Source organism: Parambassis ranga, chromosome 13, assembly GCF_900634625.1.
Source record: "Parambassis ranga chromosome 13, fParRan2.1, whole genome shotgun sequence".
NCBI lineage: Eukaryota > Metazoa > Chordata > Actinopteri > Ambassidae > Parambassis > Parambassis ranga.
The window spans coordinates 10,630,589-10,649,237 of NC_041033.1; the positions used below are offsets into that span (position 1 = coordinate 10,630,589).

General features: G+C 42.4%; 3 protein-coding genes across 4 annotated transcripts; 1 reads left to right on the forward strand and 2 right to left on the reverse strand.

Annotated features, from left to right (window-relative positions):
• Positions 1-7,977: 7,977 nt before the first annotated feature.
• Positions 7,978-11,186, reverse strand: LOC114444840 (rhodopsin kinase 2-like). Its single transcript, XM_028419695.1, has 4 exons — positions 10,602-11,186; positions 9,952-10,389; positions 8,926-9,200; positions 7,978-8,305 (listed from the first exon to the last, which is right to left on the reverse strand). The coding sequence occupies exons 1-4, from the start codon at positions 11,184-11,186 to the stop codon at positions 7,978-7,980; spliced, it is 1,626 nt and encodes a 541-aa protein (XP_028275496.1).
• Positions 11,187-12,135: 949 nt separating this feature from the next.
• lamtor1 (late endosomal/lysosomal adaptor, MAPK and MTOR activator 1) lies at positions 12,136-15,360 on the forward strand. Its single transcript, XM_028418835.1, has 5 exons — positions 12,136-12,384; positions 13,190-13,335; positions 13,422-13,499; positions 13,923-14,046; positions 14,224-15,360. The coding sequence occupies exons 1-5, from the start codon at positions 12,343-12,345 to the stop codon at positions 14,314-14,316; spliced, it is 483 nt and encodes a 160-aa protein (XP_028274636.1). The 5' UTR covers positions 12,136-12,342; the 3' UTR covers positions 14,317-15,360.
• A 136-nt stretch (positions 15,361-15,496) lies between these two features.
• lrrc51 (leucine rich repeat containing 51) lies at positions 15,497-17,981 on the reverse strand. Of its 2 annotated transcripts, none has more exons than XM_028418833.1 (5): positions 17,900-17,981; positions 17,709-17,783; positions 17,224-17,429; positions 16,993-17,141; positions 15,497-16,133 (listed from the first exon to the last, which is right to left on the reverse strand). In XM_028418833.1, exons 2-5 carry the CDS (start codon positions 17,761-17,763, stop codon positions 16,001-16,003), a joined length of 543 nt encoding a protein of 180 aa, XP_028274634.1. In that variant the 5' UTR covers positions 17,764-17,783; positions 17,900-17,981; the 3' UTR covers positions 15,497-16,000. The 2 variants fall into 2 exon arrangements, with proteins under 2 accessions (XP_028274634.1, XP_028274635.1); XM_028418834.1 differs by having other exon boundaries at positions 17,852-17,966.
• Positions 17,982-18,649: the final 668 nt, after the last annotated feature.

Genomic DNA, 18,649 nt, shown 5'->3' on the forward strand with positions numbered 1-18,649 from the left:
TCTTCACTCCTTTAGCTTCACACCCTGATGTCATGTATAATAGGCACATTTTCTGCAGTTGGTCCACAGACACATTCTCAGGAAAAAAAGTGAGCACAATGCTTGAATACTGATTTTTACATACAGGATTCATATTATATCAGAAAATTGCATGCACCAGTTTTGTACGGTAGTTTTCTCTTTGAGATTGTTGATACTGAGCCTACAGACACACCTTCTCTCTCTGCACCTGACTCGCCCCCTCAGCACTGTCCACTATGTTTTCAATGTACTGAGGAACGCTAGCTCGGCTCAGCCAGATCTCACAGAGGTCCCCCCTCTCTGGCCATAAAGGCCACATTATGCAGCTGTGCATCTGTGACCCAGCCTGTGGAAATGTCACACTCGGCCTGTTTGCAGCTTGTGTGCTCTTCCTGGCACGGAGGACACTCGCAGTGCTCAGTTACTCACAGATGCCAGCGAAGGACTCACTAATAGATGCTAATGCATTCAGGGTGGAACATGTGCTTTCTTATGGAGTACTTCCACGTTAATGTTTAAAATGTTTGACCTCTGAGTCTTGGTATCAGTGCAGAGCAGAAAAGAGTTAATCTGGCTGACTGGTGCGGTGATGAGACCTCCGCAGCACATGTGTGCAGCGCCCTCCTGAAGCGTATTTGCAAGGGATTACATCGATGAGCTGTGATAAAGTGCTCAACTGTTTTCCACACGCCGCTCTCATGGCCACAAGGGCTTTAGAGATAGATCGAGACACAGAGCACAAGAGAATGAGGAAAGGAGACAGAAATAGCAAGTGAGCTAGATGGACAAAGAGTGACAAAGAGACAGTGAGAGGTAGAGACAGAGGAAGACAGAAGGCTGGGCTGAGGGAGAAATGAGCAGCGGCAGAAGCAACAGACTGCGAGCATGAGATGGCAGAGAGGGAGAAAGAGGGGAACAAAGAGCATATTGTCAGTGCTGGGCGCTAATCGTCTCCTCTTAGGCTGCCAGAGACAACAGGTGAGAGCAGTTTGACTCCCTGCAGGCTCCATGAAGCTTTCAGGGCTGTGTGTGTGTATGTGTGCGCGTGATCAGGGGCCAGGGGACCAAGGGAGAACACTGCCAATGCCAACTCAAACGGCAAATGAGGAGTGAGGGCCGCGCCATCAAAGGCTTCTTTTCAGACATGCCAGGCCCTTGGCTGTATAATGTGTGTATGTGTGTGCGCAGTATGTGCAATATTGACACTTCTTCCGAGAAATGCTCCATCCCCTCACAGCAGCAATAATAATGGTGTATATGTGTTCAAAGCAACAACAGAAAGGACATCACACTGATGGAAAAAGAGGACGTTCGTCTTTGATGTTTACAAGAGTGTGTGGGCTTATTATGTGTTAACAATCTAACAAAGCATGTGATCCACAGCAGCTGTCTGAGAGACTCTCACCTACAGGAGACTGCAGAATATAGAGCAGGAGAGACTAAGAGAGAAAGGTGAGCTGACAGAAGATTGGATGGGTTTCAGGAGAGGTGAGCGGTGATCTGCCTTCAGACTCCTGGGATGGGATCGAAGATGAAACGTGACACAGAGATGGATGATGTCACATCATAGTTTTCCTGAAGAACAGTTTCCAAAGGGCAGTGTGTGAGGCTCCAGTGATCATCATACTTGGCTTGAGGGCACTCTGATCTCATTAAAGTCTAAACATGACCCTGTTCAGACTTGTCTAATCAATCCGACTAGAGCGGGACTCAATCTGAACAGGTTAAAGCCGGATTGATTTCATTCAGAGGTGCATCTAGCTGGTGGTTTGCACGTGTGCAATAGCCTGATTTGAAAAATAGGTCTGAACGTAAAGCAATCCGGATTCGATCCCACACTAGCTGGGGTCTGAATGGGGTCTATCATTTAAAACCATGGACACATTATTTATAAAGACAATAGAGTTTTGCTGTTGGCTTCAGGTTACTTTACATACTGTACATACAACATTATCCTCCATGTTAACACTCTCAGTGTATATTGTAATACACTTTAATCACATCTAAACACAAGCAGTGTTTTTAGTTTAACTGTTTTGTTTTAAATGTTTAGTTATAGTTCTATGTTTCATATGATATGTGTGATATTTGATAGCATCATTATTCATGAAGTTCAGAATAGGTGTCACATTACAACCACAACAAGGCAACAACAACCATTCAGTCATGTAAACATCTGACCAGAATATTACCATTCCTATTTATATTTAATATGCCAAAACTGACAGGTTAAGTACAAAAACAGTTGAGCAGCTATTGGCACTGTGATGAACCTGTTCTATAAGCTCACTAAATGTGAGCACAGCTCTGATTGGTTAAACTCTGTGCTGACCTCACACAGGTGCTTTCAGTCAGGCGGTTTTCCTGCTGCGCCTGTTTCATTCATTCATTTTCTCACTAAAGCCATGTCAGTGTGAGAGTGAGCCGCAGAACCCAAACTAATCTGACTGAAAGCACAAATCATCACCGTGAGTGTTGTCCCAACATTTGAATAGAAAAGTATAAACTGGTGAGTGTTGCCTTATGTAGAACGTTTTCAGCCTCTGCAGCGCCTTACAGTGTGATTGAGTTCCAGTGGAAAAGTGCGGCAGGGCTCTGTTGTGCAGAGCATGGAGAGCTAACTAAGCATGCAGGATAAACAAATGTGTTGGAGCCACAGCAGACCATGTCAAGAAACATCTGCATGGCTTGTGTGCATGTATTTATGCTGGCATATTTATGTGTGTGAGTTAGTACATGGTAGAGAGCACAGACCACATCCTCCTGATCATCACAAGATAACTCCCTCATACATGCAAGTATAAAACATCATCCAAAGATAAAAATAAGAGTGATAAGGTTACAGTGGGAGTTTTTAGATTTGAGGCGTGTTACCGCTGAAGGCATTCTCAACACAAGTTATGGTCGTCGGTACTGAACTGGCAACTTGAGCTCCATTCGATCTGAAATGCCAGGAGACGGCCCACAACAAGAAAGAGCCTAAAGTAGTCCTCCTTAAATTAGCCTATCTGTCAGAGCAAGATGTAGTACCTCTGAGGAGGCAGAGAGAGCTGGTTTTCATCTGGGAACTATCATTATCCATCTTTTTTTCCTCACAAAGACATAGTTTTGAACTTATTAGGACAAAAGTGTGTATTTATAGCTTGTATTTTAGTGACCCGCTGACCTTAATGTTGCGGTGACGCTGCAAAGCAAAATAACTTAATAACTTTAATAACGTTATTGTCATAATTTGTCAAAAATGGAACAAAGCAGTTCGAATCTGAAGAAGCTCTGCCAGACGTTTCTGTAAGCTGCAGGGCAATTTTCCATTAGATGGGCCTGACTTTTGCTTTACTCGCTACTTTCAGAAACACAAACCCGTTCACGGTTGTTTGATTTAATTGTAGTGTGGAGCAATTGAGACAACACACAACTTTCATCACGAACGGTGACATCATCTACATGCATCAGCCATGTGCAAACAGAATTCTGAACTGTGATTGACTGATTTTTGTACCAACAGCAACAACTACAAAGATTCAAAGGACTGACTCCTTTGTGCAGACATTTTTTAAGGATGTTTGAGTGTATCTGTGCTACTGTTAAATCAACCACGTTCCTCTGTGCATGCACATAGGTTAATGGATGTGGTTGAATCTCTTACCAACACAGCTAAACATGAAACCAGTATGCAAATAAAACCTAGAAACATATAAAGACAATAGTTCATCTGTAGTGATCATACCAGCCAGGATTAACCATTTAATACAATTTGAACAGCATCTTTTCATGTTAGAGTGTCTTTAGGTGCATTTTTCTAAGTGTCTAAACCTTTGGCCAAAAGTCCTCCTTCACTTCATGTTTACAAGGAAGCAATGAATCAGAGTATGAGCTGAACCTGTGAGGAATTAACACATAGTTTGGTCATAGTGAAACCAAAGGTCCTCTGTCAGACGCACACAAATGTATCCATTAACACTAACACCACTGCAGATGGGTCCATTGGTATGAAGTGAATTCACATATGCACACACACCAGGTGACACCGACAGACTGGAAGAGGTATATTACTGCATCTGAGAACACACGCACGCATGCACACACACACGCGCACGCTCACTCACTCACTCTAACGCAGAGGTGGACTTGGACTGAGTCCAGACTGCCTGCCGTGCCAACTGTCAGTCATATTACACTGCTGACAAAGAATGCAATAAGTACCAGCTAATTAAATCAAACTGGATACACTCTTAGAAACTAACACCGCCTCACAGCTAGGATTTCTGTTTTTTGTGTCCCCGCCATCCAAAACCGTGGAATCGATTGCTTTTGTACCTGCTTCTTAGCACTCACACACACAAGCTGTCTACACAGACACAGATGCCAAAACAACTGCCCGTTCAGTGACCCTCGAGGTAGCACAGTGTACTTTAATTAAAGTACATTAACACATGCACCACAACTGTTGAGGACGAGGAGTCGTAAAGTGTTTTCCTGATACAGTATTCTGTGTCATTACATCCCTCAGCCTCCGTTTGATGTGCTGATCTTCAATCACCCTGCAGTGGAGGGGCGAGGAACATCAGAAAGCTTTATCCGCTGGCCAACTCCGGTTTCAGGATGCTATAACTTTTTGAACTTTAAGCTGTTTCCTTGGGATTTTCTACTTGTGGCAGAGAACTTTATTCCTCGTGACAGGTGATTGGAGAGATGTGGCAGAGTGCTGATGGTGGAAATGGGCGGACTGTGAAAGTTAAGAAGCAGGATACAAGGTTAAAAAGTGTGGTGTAGATTCAATAAACGCATACATGACAGCGAAAGACACAATATAACCTGCCCCCAGTTACCTCAGATATGTATGGTGGCCCTTTATTTATATATTATGGTAAACACAGGCCCTCTTTCAAAGACGCATAAAAACCCTGCAGTTATTGTATGAAGGGTGACTGATAAGTTTGTGTCCTAGGAAAACAGCAGCAACCTGTCACCTCATTCTCATCTCTCAATAAAGGTGGTGGTGGTGTTTTTTTTCCCCTTTTGTCTCCTTAATTTATTTTGGAAAAATGTCCCATTTGGCAAAATGCTGCAAAAAAAGACAGTGTGGGACTGTCTACAAGTGTGTTTGTGTGTGTCCATGACGTTGTCCAGCCCCTGGCAGTGGAAGGGGTCTGAGGTCTGGGCGCCATGGAAACTGCCCGTTGGGCCTCAGCGGGGAAGAACATCATGCACACACATGCTCTGTTTCTGTTGGACCGCCATGCAGGAATTCACTTATTTGTGGAAATGTTAAGAATTCAAGCAATGAAACTTAGAACGTGAAGCAAAGACGAAACTCTTGGTAGCAGAGGTCATGCTACTGGTAGCTCAGCATGGTGAGCCTGACCTGGTCCTAGTTCCTACTTGAACCTTTTAGGTGAAATATATAAAGCAATGGAAACGGCATCACATTGGCCTTGAATGTGAGACAGCATGCAGCAGCCCTCTTTCTCCTTCGTTTTCTCCCAAATGGCAGGCTCTCACTTTCCCTCTGCAGACAATGGCCTCTCTGTCTCAACTGTTTAACCGTTTTCTCACCTATCCTAATACTCACCCACACACACAGACACAATGGCATATACAGTGTAATTTTCCTGTTTACATCTACGGACATGTAGCACACACACTTGCAGCCAAAGAAGGGAAAAGCAGCAATATCAGTGGTGTAATAGCATCCCAAGGATGCCAGGGCAGAAGTGAAGTGTGGCATAGGCCTTTGATGTGAATCCAGAGCATGGGCATGTAACAAACGTAGATACCAAATTACACCCTGTCCCGCTTTGATCTCTAAAACCCCATGCCTGCTTCTACAGAGGTAATAAGATTGTGTGCGTGTGGGTGGGTGTTAAAGTGTTCTGTGGGGGTTGTGTACATCTCTTTCCTGCACAGTCAGCATGCATGTGTATGTGTGTATCTGCATGCATGAGTACAAATGTGTTATGATGCATCCAGTGTGTGTTGCAGCGCCAGGCCGTGGGGAACTGAACCCCTGGCAGCGGCTTGTACGCGCCTGGTAAAAACATGTTCCTGGAGACCTTCTCCCGAGTTTGTCTTGTCGTCACGTCGTCCACAGTGGACTCCCCACTCTGCCTTCACAGCCCACCGCTGATCGGGTTGCGTCTTGGATTTCCATCTGAACCAGCCTCTAATCTCACGACAGTCAAGCGTGAACGGAACCACTTCTCAGTCCTGTAAGGTCAGCCCCTCACAGGAATTAGCACAACACATGTTTATGTGTCCCTCATTATGTCGGTGTGCTTGGGGCCTTTGGAGTGGCATGCTGAGTGAAACACTCTGAATCTAATATTGAAATTTGTAACCAAGTGGTGTGCTGTGGCTGAGATTTAAAGGCACAAGTACCTTCCTGCTTGGATACATGATGACAGATCATATCTGTGCCTTTGTATGAGTAGGCGAGGATAATCTAAACCTGCAATATCAAATGTCATGCACACATGAGCAGAATTTCTGTTGGTTCTTTATAACTTTTTTTATTTTTCTGTCATCACATCTGGTAAAAAAGCAAAAAATATACCATATAAAACATAGGGACATATAAAGTGATATTAATAAAAGCACCATGTTTATGCATTCATAGAATGACTTAGAATATTTTGGCACACTGTGAGCATCAATAAATTAAAACAAGAGTCAGAAGTAAGACACCTGAGTTGAGCTGGTGCACATTAGACCTGTCTTTCTACTCCACTACAATTATCAGCTTTCATTATTTTTTATGAAGATAAATCAGTGGATGTCTTACAAACAACAGTGTGTAGACATGCTCACATTTGAGATCAAATTGTGAGTTTTCAGCCTTACTTCTCACATGATGTGAATTTTTAAAAGAATGTTCATACAATTGAGCAGAAAAAGAAAAACTAAAAAAAAAACAGAAATGAGTTTTTTTCTTGTTTCCTCTTCCATTAATCTGTTGCTCCTGATTATCACACTGTATTTGAAATAGTCCAAACAAGCTCTGTGTGAAGGGGCTACAGCAGTAGCATGCTGTTCTGACACTGATTCATTATTAATAAGGCAATTTCCCACATTTTACTCCACCTGAAACTACATTATTGTCTATGGTCATTGCTTAAAGGATAAAGAAAAGTAAAATCTGCAACATGAATGTTTTGTCAAGTAATACCAACGCTATGAATCAATGAATCAGCTTCTCATAAACATCCTGAGTTGTTGCTGTGCTAAGGGCTCAGTTGGTTTGTGTATAGCTTACAAACAAAGGACGATTTGGGGGGTTGTAAAGGGGATTGGCATTGGTTTGTTAGAGCCAAAAATTCTATATTAACATGTTTGTTAGGTGGAAAAAACGACAGTTTGCCTGCATCCCTTGTTAAAATGAATGAACGAGTCATCCAGTGCTTGTAAATACCGGAGCAGCACAGTCAGGATAATGGGGATGATGGATAGAGGCTGAGCTCACTGCACAGGTGTGTGGCGGCACTTAGTGGTGAACGTCTGCTACTGAAAGAAAACACTCCAACAAATAGACCCACTCACATGAGCAGAAGGCCTTGATGGTATTTGTGTGACACTTCAGTCATCATGAGAAACATTATTGTAAATGCTGACAACAATGCTGCTGTTTGCTGGCGACACACACAGTCATTGTGCAGCTTGTTTACAAACACATTTAAACACTTGCCTGCCAAAAATGGCCGAGTGATGTAATGGAAACTATGAATGCACTGGGATCTGCTGTGTCTCCAGGAATAGAGGGTAAAGTGTAAAGCAGTATAATGTCAGCATGTGTTTCCAAAATAAATACTGTGTCTTTCTTTCCCTGCTGCGACAGATGTCTCTGACAGATGTTTGACTATTATTTTAATTTTCTTAAATCTTCACAAACATCCAAGCTGGTTCCTGGGTGGAAAAAGGCAAGTAGGTGTGAAAATGAGTTTGAAAAGGTTCCTGAGGTGCTTACAAAATGATGCACATCCTGGATTTCCAACCCTCCTTGCAGCCATGTCCGTTCAGCCTGGGGTCATTCAGCTCGTCGAACAATCCACTCTCGATGATCTCCTTCTGCCACTGGATGGACACGGCTCCTGTGCTGAATTCCTGGAAAAATGTCTTGTCCTTAGCATTGATCTTGATGTCCTTGACCTCTGATGTGGCCCTTAACTCGCCTGGGTCTTTGGCATAGATCACATTGGGCTTCGGCACCCAAGGGGGGTCCAAAAGTCCGTTCTCCAGACGATTGAAGTTGATGTTCTTGAAAAAGACATGGCTCCGTGGGTCCCCACCACTGAAATAAAAAAAAAGGTCAGACTGGAAGAAAGCAGACTACTATCTGCAGCTAATGACTGCATCATTGAGTGATTGTGTATCATCAATCAATCAATGGTTTCTGATACCTTATAGAAATATACATTAGCAAATATCTTGAAAACTAATCCTGTTTTTAGACAAATGGAGGCTAAAACCACATATGGTGGCTGGGTGTGTGCATCCTTTTATGAGAGTAACCAACAGGAAATACCTCTCTATTACATTGATCCTCTAACAGCAAATACACAATATCATTTATCAATTACTTATTCTAAAAGTGATGGAAAGAAAAACCAATTGTACCAAGTGTAAAGAGAGTCTGTAAGGTGAGGATTTGTTTCCCAATGACTCTAGCTTCCCCTGGTGCTGGCAGGGCTGTACTGCACATCAGTGTTAAGGTCTACTCAGGGCCATTTGTCATTGACATGCCATGGTTAATCGTGTCATTAGTAAGCAGTTCGACCTCTAAGTTCAAGCAAGGAAAGCTTTTAAAGTCTTGTGTAGCAGAACTGCACTGTGTCTGAAAGTCCTGCATTTGCTGGACTGGATCACACAAAACAGTGTGTTACACTACAGCACATCAAGTCTTATTCTTACAGCCGACCGCCGAGGCGATGCTCAGCCTTCCTCTTGAGAAATCGGCCAATAATGTCTTTGGTAGGGGCGTCGAAGCATTTGTGTTCAAACTTGCAGTCCTCTTCCAGAGTGCGACGGGTCACCTCTTCATTCTGCACCTTCTCCCTGAAGTCTTTAAAGGGCAAACGGGCCGCCACCATCTCATAAATGCTGCAGCCTAGAGACCACCAGTCCACAGATGTGCGGTAGTACTCCTGCTTCAGGACCTCAGGAGCCATGTAGCCTGTGGTACCAGCCTAAACAACACACACAAAGAGAGAAATGAAAGAAAAGGGGGCCACGAGCCAAAAGACTGGGTTTAAACTGGTGTAGAATAATCTAGATAATAACTGACTGAAGATCTCCTCACATATGAACAACATCGTAAATTGATTTGTAGTAGCTCCTAAAAAGAAAATTAATCATTTGGCAGGGAAGACAAACAGAATGAGTAGGCGCTAGGGTAGATGGTGAGACTAAGGTCCCATGTGTAAGCCTTTTTTAAACCTTTTTTTTTTAGTTTAGTTTATCTAGACTACTTGGTTAGAAAACAAAAATCTGTGTTTGGGTTTAAACCAAGTAGGAACCTGCCAGGGCTGCAGAGAAATCCCTTAAAATGGTTATTTTGTCACACAAAGGCACTCTGAGGAACTGCTGACTCCACAGATATGTGGAAGACATCTGGTATTAGCAGAGCAAAGATTATCCGGATAATGCTAACAGCCTCTGGTCACTCTCCATACATGTCCCCCTTCCAGTGCAGTATGTGATTAGGGGGTGAGGTCAGGCACCTTTTAATAAGATTCATTTGGGTCATAAAGGGTTATGCTCTATTTCTAGTAAGTCACTTGTACTGGTTGGTGAGCAGCATTATATTTAAGTGGTGGTATACTCTTCATGTCATTCTGGATTTCTGAGAGTGAGGCAAAAACCACAAAGAGGCTTTGTGGAGTTGTACAAAAGTCTGATAGTGACGGTGTTATCTAGGTGTCAGGTCACACTACTAACCTTCTGGCAGATCAATTTGCCGTTTGGCAGCTCCACAGCCAATCCAAGGTCCGACAGTCGACACTGGCCCTTACCATCTAACAGCACATTCTCAGGCTTCATGTCACGGTACACAATGTCCATAGAGTGCAGGTGGAGGATGCCAGTGGTTATCTGTGCCGTGTAGTAAACGACGCGCTCCATGCGGATACCCCTCTTCCCCAACTCATAGATATGAAACTTGAGGTCTCCTCCAGTCATCAGGTCCATGACCAGGCACAGGTGGGTATTGTTTTGATAAGCATAAGCCAGGTTCACAATGAAGAGGCTGTTGACCTTCTCCAGGATCTCCTTCTCCAAGAGGGCCAGCCTCTCGCCACCCTTCTTCTTCAGACGTGTTTTATCCAGCTTCTTGCAGGCATACATCTTGCCTGTGAGTTTCACCTGCACTGCACACACCTGTCAGACAACAGCAAAGGCACCTCAGAGTTTACCTCATTTTCTGACGGAGTATGACTTAATGTTAATGCACACAAAAAGCACTATGAATGCAAACATTGATAAATTAAACAAATGAAAGAGTAAAGCCAAAAACACCAGTGCACTGACCTGGAGTGTTTTGGTATTCATTACATTGTTTGTTCAGAGGATGGGATCTCTTTAGCACCTACCTCCCCAAAGCCGCCTTTTCCCAGCATCCTGAACTCATAAAAATATCTGTCTGTGATTTGCTGCTTCTCAAACTCCTTCCACTGCAGGAACTTGTAAAAGAAAGGGCTTTTCAGGTACTCAGAGAAAGGTTTACCCTGCAGGAAGTCTCTTGTGGCTTCTCTTAGCTGGTCCATGCATTTCTTGTCTGATTCATTGCACATTCGATGGGTCTCCCTTGAGAGAAAAGAGAGGAAACTCATTGACTCTGGGTGACAGAACTTGGCGAGAATCCTATGTCTGGCATTTTTTCTAGATTCATCATCACCAAGGCTCCAATCATTCAGCTCCTCCAGGAACTCAGCAGTGGCAGCATACAGATTTTGAGAGTTGAGGAGAAACTGCTGAAACAACTTCTTGCCAATAGGCTGCTCCTCACAGAGTGACTCGTACTTTATTCCCACTTCCTCCATCAGAGCAGAGTGCTTCTTAATTTTGGGGAGCGTCAGGTATAATCTCTGCTTCCTCAGCTCGTTGCGATCTATCTGCTGAGCCTTTAGGTAGGCAGTGTTGGCCACCAAGTTATCCAGTCCCACCAGATCCCCCATGCTGGATGGATCCTGTGGCTGATAGACACTAGAGTTCACTCATGTCTAGGTTCCAGGCACGACTGAGGGTCCAAAGCACCTGCATGATGGACTTCCTCCACCTCTTGCTCCCTGCCCATTTGATCCTTAAACGCACCACTGTCCTCAGGGATTTGTTAGTAGCTAAGTGTCTTTGCACGTTTATTCATAGACAGCACACAGGGAAAGCAACTTATGTGGTTGGAACTTAAGAGGCTTTAGGCTGGTCTATTTTTAGGAGAGACAAAGTGACTGTGTACAGTAATTGGGCTGCCAGTATGAGATGATGATGTGGCAGATCCTGACTTTAATGAGTTATGCTTGATTTTTATGAGAATTCGCTAGGTACCTATGTACAGTATGTGTGAGCAATATTAGCAGTAAGCACACTGGATAGATTATAACAGGGAGAAGAATGTGGGCAACACTATCAATTATCCTAATTGGTTAAATAGGCCACCAAAGAAATTGAATTTTCTTGACAGATTAGTGCAGTATAGATGTGCTTCATCTTTGCTCTGTTTAACATCACAGCTGACATTGTGATATCGGGGACTTTTTTATGCCACTTATCTGCAGATCTGACTGATAAGGTTTAGCAATTCAAGTAATGTGAAATCCTTTGAGGCTGTCATTGAAACTATATACACTGTCACACAAAGATTTATAAATTTAGTTATTCTAACTCTAATAAAAGTGGAGACAGCCCAAACTGACTGCATTTGGCAGATTATTTAAAATTAGTGAAGATAAGTTGACACTTTAATACAAATGAATATGTGTTATACTTTGTTGGAAACACTGTTTGTTGTAGAGTTCAGTCTACGCATAGGTTTTGTTTACGTTTTATTAATGTATTGTTCAGGTCACGTTTTAAATTTCCCCCCTCACGTGACGAGGGACTTCCGTTGCGATTCACATACCGGAAGTGGCCGTTATGTTGTTGCACCAGAGCTGCTGTCATGTGATAGCTCGTCCGAGAAGCTGCTGTTCACAGTGGCTTTCAAGCTTTACATGAAGCTATAATAAAACCACGCAGGACTGCAGTTTTATGTTTGTTAGAGAAGAAGAACGCGGCTCGTTTCCGACGGAGTGCAGGGAAACTGGGGTTGTGTAGTTTCGCCCCTCGGACGCTGCCATGGGTTGCTGTTACAGCAGCGAGAACGAGACAACAAGCCAGGTAGTTAGCCGCTAGCCGGCTAAAACCAACAGGCACATTATGTTTTATTAAAAAGTAAAGGGTGTATTCATAGTCATTTTTTGGCAATGTGTCCAACATAATGTGTGATTTGTAACAACGCAGCTAAGCAGTCGGTTTTAAAGCGGTTAACGCGATGACATTAAAATGCAGCCTAGCTTGCTACTTTAAGCCTTCGGGAGAGGCCTGGCACCAGGCAGCCCCTAAAGTTACTTCAGATAAATTCAAACCACTGAGATGAGAAGGACTCCACGAAAATATGTATTTTAAAGGAAAAATATTTGTAAAAGCAACGAGCTTCGACCAGCTTTTTGATTATCTTATATTTATAATCCCCTGTTTACTTTAATGCCTTATTTCTGTTCTACGAAATGTTATAGGGCAACTTGGAAGTCACTGAAGTATTTACTTCTCAGTGTACTTAATTACGACTTGAGCAAATCTATCATTTACCAAGGATGTATATTCTGGAGGCCGTTCTGATGTGTTTTATGTCATGTGACTGAAGATTCCTATCTGTTTTTAGTTTAAGGAAGTCTTCCGTAGTGCAGCATATTTTATACTCCTGTGCACGTGACATGTCTTAATAAGACTAACGTTAAAATAAATGTGATATTTTACATTTGTCATGTCTGTAAAAGGATCTTCTATTTTCATTTTTCTCTCCAGTCATTTCATTTCATCTCAGTCTTACTTTGCACTTTCTATTACTTGAAATATTTGCATTTATACAATAATGTAACAAAATGACATGAGGTTAAGCCTTCCTTTTCACTTCTTGTCCTAGAATTCCGATGAGGTTAAACCATTGATCCCCCACCCAAACCCAGTCAGCAAACCTCCAAATGGGACGGACTGGATCACTAACAATGTACCCTCAGCACGTACAGATGAACAGGCCCTCCTCACATCCATCTTGACAAAGACAGCACAGTAGGACACTCGTCTTAACATCAACTCGTCAGATTTAGCACGTCTTTCTGACACAAAGGAACATTTCATTTTCTCCTCTCTTTCAGGAACATCATTGATGTATCAGCAGCTGATTCTGTCATGATGGAGCAGCATGAGTATATGGACAAAGCTCGGCAATATAGGTGTGTGTGTGTTATTAGCTGCCAGACGTTTATGGACGAGGTGCATTGTTTGGACAAGAGCTGGCTTTTTATAATGAGATGAGAGAATCTTCATTTCCCTCAACCAAATATTGTTTCCCAGGACAAAAAAATATGAAGCTCCTACGGTGTTAGGGCCTTATATTTCTACCAGAATGTCGACTGTATTCAGTCTGCCTTTTTATCTTTTGATCTGCTTGGAGGGTGATAGAGGGTAATAGGACCAGCTTTAGGAGCCAATTTAACAGGAAGTGCATCATCATCAGCTATTCCGGTGACACTTTTGTTAAACATCTAGTGAAATTTGGATGAAAGATTACATAGCAGCTGTTTAAAACACAGCAACAGCAGTCTAGTTCAAGAGAAAATGTAAGATTTTCAGTCTTTTGCATTTTTTTGTTCCAGTACAAAGCTGGCAGTGTTGAGCACCAGTCTGCCCCAAAAGAAACCCCTTGCTCTCCCCTCCCTCACCAGCCAGCCCCACCAAGTGCTTGCGAGTGACCTGGTGCCATACTCCGATGTCCAGCAGGTAATCCCATATGAGTTGGCATGCCTTTTCCCGCACTGTTTCGTGCCATGTGTTGTTTTCTTGTTAGGTTTATTTAGTCACCAAAGAGATGTATAGCGCAGTTCCTTAAAGTTGTGTCAATGTGATAGCGTTGTAGTTTGATTTATTTTAACCGCCCTCCTCTCACTTTCTTTGCAGGTGTCTAAAATAGCAGCGTATGCCTACAGTGCAATCTCTCAAATCAAAGTGGATGCTAAAGAAGAACTGGTGGTCCAGTTTGCCATTCCTTGATTCTGCAAAGGCCTGCAAATTCTTCCTCCTACCCCACTCTGTCTGTCACTTCTGCATCCTCAACCTCCAGCCCACCCTTTATTAAAGTATTTTGGTTCTTGTGCTTCTTAGCTCTGCCTCTAACTGCAACAAAGACAGAGACAATGTCAGATTTGACCTCTAGCTGTCTTTGTAGTGTGATTATGTATTGATCAGTGACAGATTGTTAAACCGGGAACTGAAGATGATACTATAAATCACACAGCTATGGGGAAAACAAATTCATCATCATCATCCATTCTTCTTGATGTTGTCTCTGGTTTCTGAAAATGATCCTCAAGGCCATTTCTCAATTTTTTTATTTTGTTAGACTCCTAAGCCTGTATGTTAAGGCAAGCAAGGGCAGCTTTATACCGAGCTGATTTTGAAAAGCATGGAATCACCTGGGACAGAGCTGTACGATTTTTATGGCACAAGGAGTTGGCTGTTGGTTTATTATGTATACTGGAATACAAAAAATTATGCATGGAATAATGGACACCATAGGTGCAACAACAAAAGTTGGGGGTATCAGCTGATGTATAAAAAAAAAAAATCAACATGGCTCCACATCGGCATCATCCTAGATCATAACAGAAGATCCTGGCATACCCACTATGTTAGAAATGTAGCTTAAAATGATAAATATGTTTTCATATAAGATTAACCTGGCTTGAGTACATATTATTTTACAACCTGGTATTCCAGTTGAAGCCAAACCATAAGAACTGTGTCATACAGGGTGTCGCTGCTGTGCAGGCTTGCTTATGTCCCTGGGAGCAGGAAATGTTGGGAGTGTTCTTGGGGCTCACATTCTCAAGTTTACAGTGTCCACTGCAGTTTCCTAGTAGTAAAAAATGGACCTGGCAGACTCTTGAAATCAAATTCCAGATCTTCACATATTTAATGGCAGTGGAGGCTTTCAGAGATGAAGGGGTGGGTGTTTGGAGGGTGCAGGAACAGATATTGTGTATTCATGCCTTTGTACAGAATCTTCTGATTGAATATAAAACAAGAAGGATTGTATGACGTTCCTCTTTTTATAGAGAGTTCAGGACTGGTAAAGATCTTGCAGTGACAAGAAGTTTTTATGAAACAAAATAACACGTTTAAGGCCTGCTTTTAAACAAAGCTTTTTGCTGCAGATTGTAATATGATTGAGTTGTTCACAATAATCAGAAACTAACCATTGTAGCAATGCGTGGGGTGGGCGGGGGGGACTGTTCACAATCAATATACCACAGCAGATAAATGGATCCGAGACATTTTTGTGATTATTTATTTGTGTTTTTAAATGTATATATGCTCCTCAGATGAGAGCAGCATGAGCAGCACTGCCATGTGTGCAGTCAGCACAGTGAGCCGCTCTGAGTCTCTAAAGGGATGTTCTGCAAGGCTGTGATTATTTAAACCACGCATCAACTGATTTGAGCTTTTTGCAATGGGTTCTTGGCATTTTTTGTTTGTTTTTTGTTTGTTACTCATGTGTATTACTACCTGAAATATGTTTGTAATATCTTAGGCTAGTACCAAAAAGTTTCAATTATTTTTTTTGTTGGTTCATTAAAGACTTTTAACAAAGCACTCATGTCTTATGAAAAAAATGTTGACATCCATAACTATTTCTGAAAAATATGTGGTTCACGTACAGCCAGCAGTTGTTGCCTTAACATTCACTGAGAGTGTTCTTGCTGCTTTTGCTGTCGTGATGCCAGATCTTTGCCTGGACACGCTCCTGTCGTGTCACAGCACTGAAGTCCATCCTCTTTAAGTGAGGCAAAACAGAGATCACACGATTTCTGGACAAAAAAAAGACACAGGTGAATAGTTGTACCTTTTTATACATCAGAAAACAAATGAGGGATATCTCAAGTTAAGGAACAACATTTTCTCTACATGTCACTGGTGTTTACACTACATACTGGATTAAAAAGCTGCACAGTGTCATTGGAATAGGGTTTGAACCAGTGGCTCTATCTGCACACCATATGTGTGTGTGTGTAACTGGTGTTACTACGCAGACTAGGATATGTAATATGAACTTGATCTTCACTCAAGCACCTGTTACCTACATGCTTTTCCAAGCACTCAGGTCCCACATACACACTCACAATATAATTGCACTCCTGCAGCATAAGAGTAATCACTCCACACCTCTCACATGTCTGACAGTACGAGGCATTGACTATCACTATTTAGTTCTGTCCACTTCTTCTTCCTATGCACCAGCAGCCATTCTCTCTCCCTCTCCTTGTGTGTGTTTTTGTGCTTGTGTTGGAGTGGGAGTGGGAACAGGTGCAGGAAAGCCAGGCTACCAGCTGCCTTTCATCACCACTCGACACACTGCCACAAATACCGAGCCATGCTGTGAAATGTGTACATGGTTTTTTCCTGTCAGTCTTGTGCCAGCTGTTCTACATGTTTGGCTTGTAATGAATTCCTGTGATTTCACTCCACTTTCTAAGTTTTCTGAAGCGCTCTACATGGCACCCTATAAACCCTCTGTCTAGCTCTAGCTTCTTCCCTGCCCACGTATATTAGCCTCCTGTTTTGTCTCTTAGCTCCTCTCTGGTTACTAACTCACCACAAATCATTTCCTACTTTTCTGATTAATCTGTAAAGTTGAGCAAATTTTGGTGTTTGGCGTAAATTCCCCACCTGTAAGACTTGTTGCTTTCGATGGCATTTCCATGCAGGGTGATGGTGTGTAGATACGGCAGTGCTCCCAGCCTGTCCACCTCTGACAGAATAAAAATGTTGTTTCCATGAAGGTATAAGACACGCAGTTCGTGCAGCTCACTCAAAACCTGAAAGACACCAGTTGTAGATGAACAATGTCAAGCTTTAATGAGGCGTCTGTTTATATTACACTAGCACTACAAAACTCACCTGCTCTATATGTGAGATTTTGTTGAAGGAAAGATCCAGCCAGGCGAGACGCAGCGGCTCAGCCAGGAAGTGGCTGACGGTGTTCGGGAGGTCAAAGAGGTCAGTGATGTTGTTGTTGTTGAAACGTAGGGAGCAGCTGTAGTATTTCATCTCTGCATTTCTCTTTAAAGGCCGCAGACCGCTGTTGGGTTCCTCTGACCATGTGTCTACATAAAAACAAACAGGCTTAGTTATGTGAGCACTTTGTGATGTATTTAATGCTAATGCTGTTGATTTTTATACCAAATACAAATAATTGAGTTTAATTTGGTGTTTACGCTGCTCAAAATGGGCTTTGTTGATGAACTGTCTGTGACAAAAGCTGCCACCATTTAGGCTACAGGTATGTCTCCAATCTCCACCACATATCTAAGCTTCATCCAACAGAGGCAGTCTTAGCCACAACGGACCCGAATCCATCAACGACTCTACTACAAATCAATTACCTGCCAAACAGTTGATGTTTTTAAAGGAGAAGTCCACTGGAGCCCCATGCATCATCACACCTGTGACAGACTCGCCTGCAGGGTGACAGTCGTGGTTACTCTAATTACTTCTTATACAGAGTGACTATAAAAAGTTCTCTTACATGTGAACACAACATGAGCAGTCTGACATTCTCTCGGTGTATAACTACCTCGGTCCTCTTCCTTCGTAGATTATATTAAGAGGAAACTCTCTGTCGGTCAAAGATTTCTTTGTCGACGTGACAACAAAACCGTTACTAAGGAGACGAACGGGACATTATGGGAGTTGTAGTTGAATGGCATTACATGTTTTTATTGTTCGCTTTTCATGTAGGATTTTAGTTATTTATGAACATTTGTGGACAAAGGATAAATTAATGACATCATGGTTACGAACAAGCGGTTAATTATAATTTATATAATTTAACCGGTAAATCCGGGGCTGAGAAATGAGGCCAACCCGGAAGTGGCTTGGAGTGCAATACCGCAGTTGGCCGGCAGGACACACTTGTGGGCCATCTGAAAATAATGTTAAACCTGAAAAGATAACAAGATTATTTTTGATGTGTGATTTATATACAACTGTCTGAGCCTTTGGAAACGCTGACATTTGTATTAAACATGCAGAATAAGTGTGCAGTTTTCCATAACAACCTTCTGCTGTCACGCAGATGCAGTGCCCGACTAGGCTGCACTGGTTTTATTCTTCACCTTGCGCAACCGGCCGCAGATGTAAACGAACGCACCAATTATCCTTGTATGTTTTTACTGTATTTCATTTTAAGGTTATTTTAATCTAATAATCTAATCTAAATATTTTTTACATAGTTTTCTACTTATCTTTTACTATTTTTTAAGGTAACAGGATGTATTATTTGCTGGTTTATTTGTATATAAATAGGAGGTGTGATTTTATATGA

Excerpts from the sequence above, each read along its gene's own strand:
- LOC114444840 (XM_028419695.1), bottom strand. The coding sequence starts at position 11,186 with ATGGGGGATCTGGTGGGACTGGATAACTTGGTGGCCAACACTGCCTAC. Across the intron at positions 9,201-9,951 it reads GCAAATTGATCTGCCAGAAG|GCTGGTACCACAGGCTACAT; the intron begins GTTAGTAGTGTG and ends TGTGTTGTTTAG. Across the intron at positions 8,306-8,925 it reads CATCGCCTCGGCGGTCGGCT|TGGTGGGGACCCACGGAGCC; the intron begins GTAAGAATAAGA and ends TTTTTATTTCAG.
- lrrc51 (XM_028418833.1), bottom strand. The coding sequence starts at position 17,763 with ATGATGCATGGGGCTCCAGTGGACTTCTCCTTTAAAAACATCAACTGT. Across the intron at positions 17,430-17,708 it reads AAACATCAACTGTTTGGCAG|ACACATGGTCAGAGGAACCC; the intron begins GTAATTGATTTG and ends GTTTTTATGTAG. Across the intron at positions 16,134-16,992 it reads GAAAGCAACAAGTCTTACAG|AAATCGTGTGATCTCTGTTT; the intron begins GTGGGGAATTTA and ends TTTTTTGTCCAG.
- lamtor1 (XM_028418835.1), top strand. The coding sequence starts at position 12,343 with ATGGGTTGCTGTTACAGCAGCGAGAACGAGACAACAAGCCAG. Across the intron at positions 13,336-13,421 it reads ATCTTGACAAAGACAGCACA|GAACATCATTGATGTATCAG; the intron begins GTAGGACACTCG and ends CCTCTCTTTCAG. Across the intron at positions 14,047-14,223 it reads CATACTCCGATGTCCAGCAG|GTGTCTAAAATAGCAGCGTA; the intron begins GTAATCCCATAT and ends CTTTCTTTGCAG.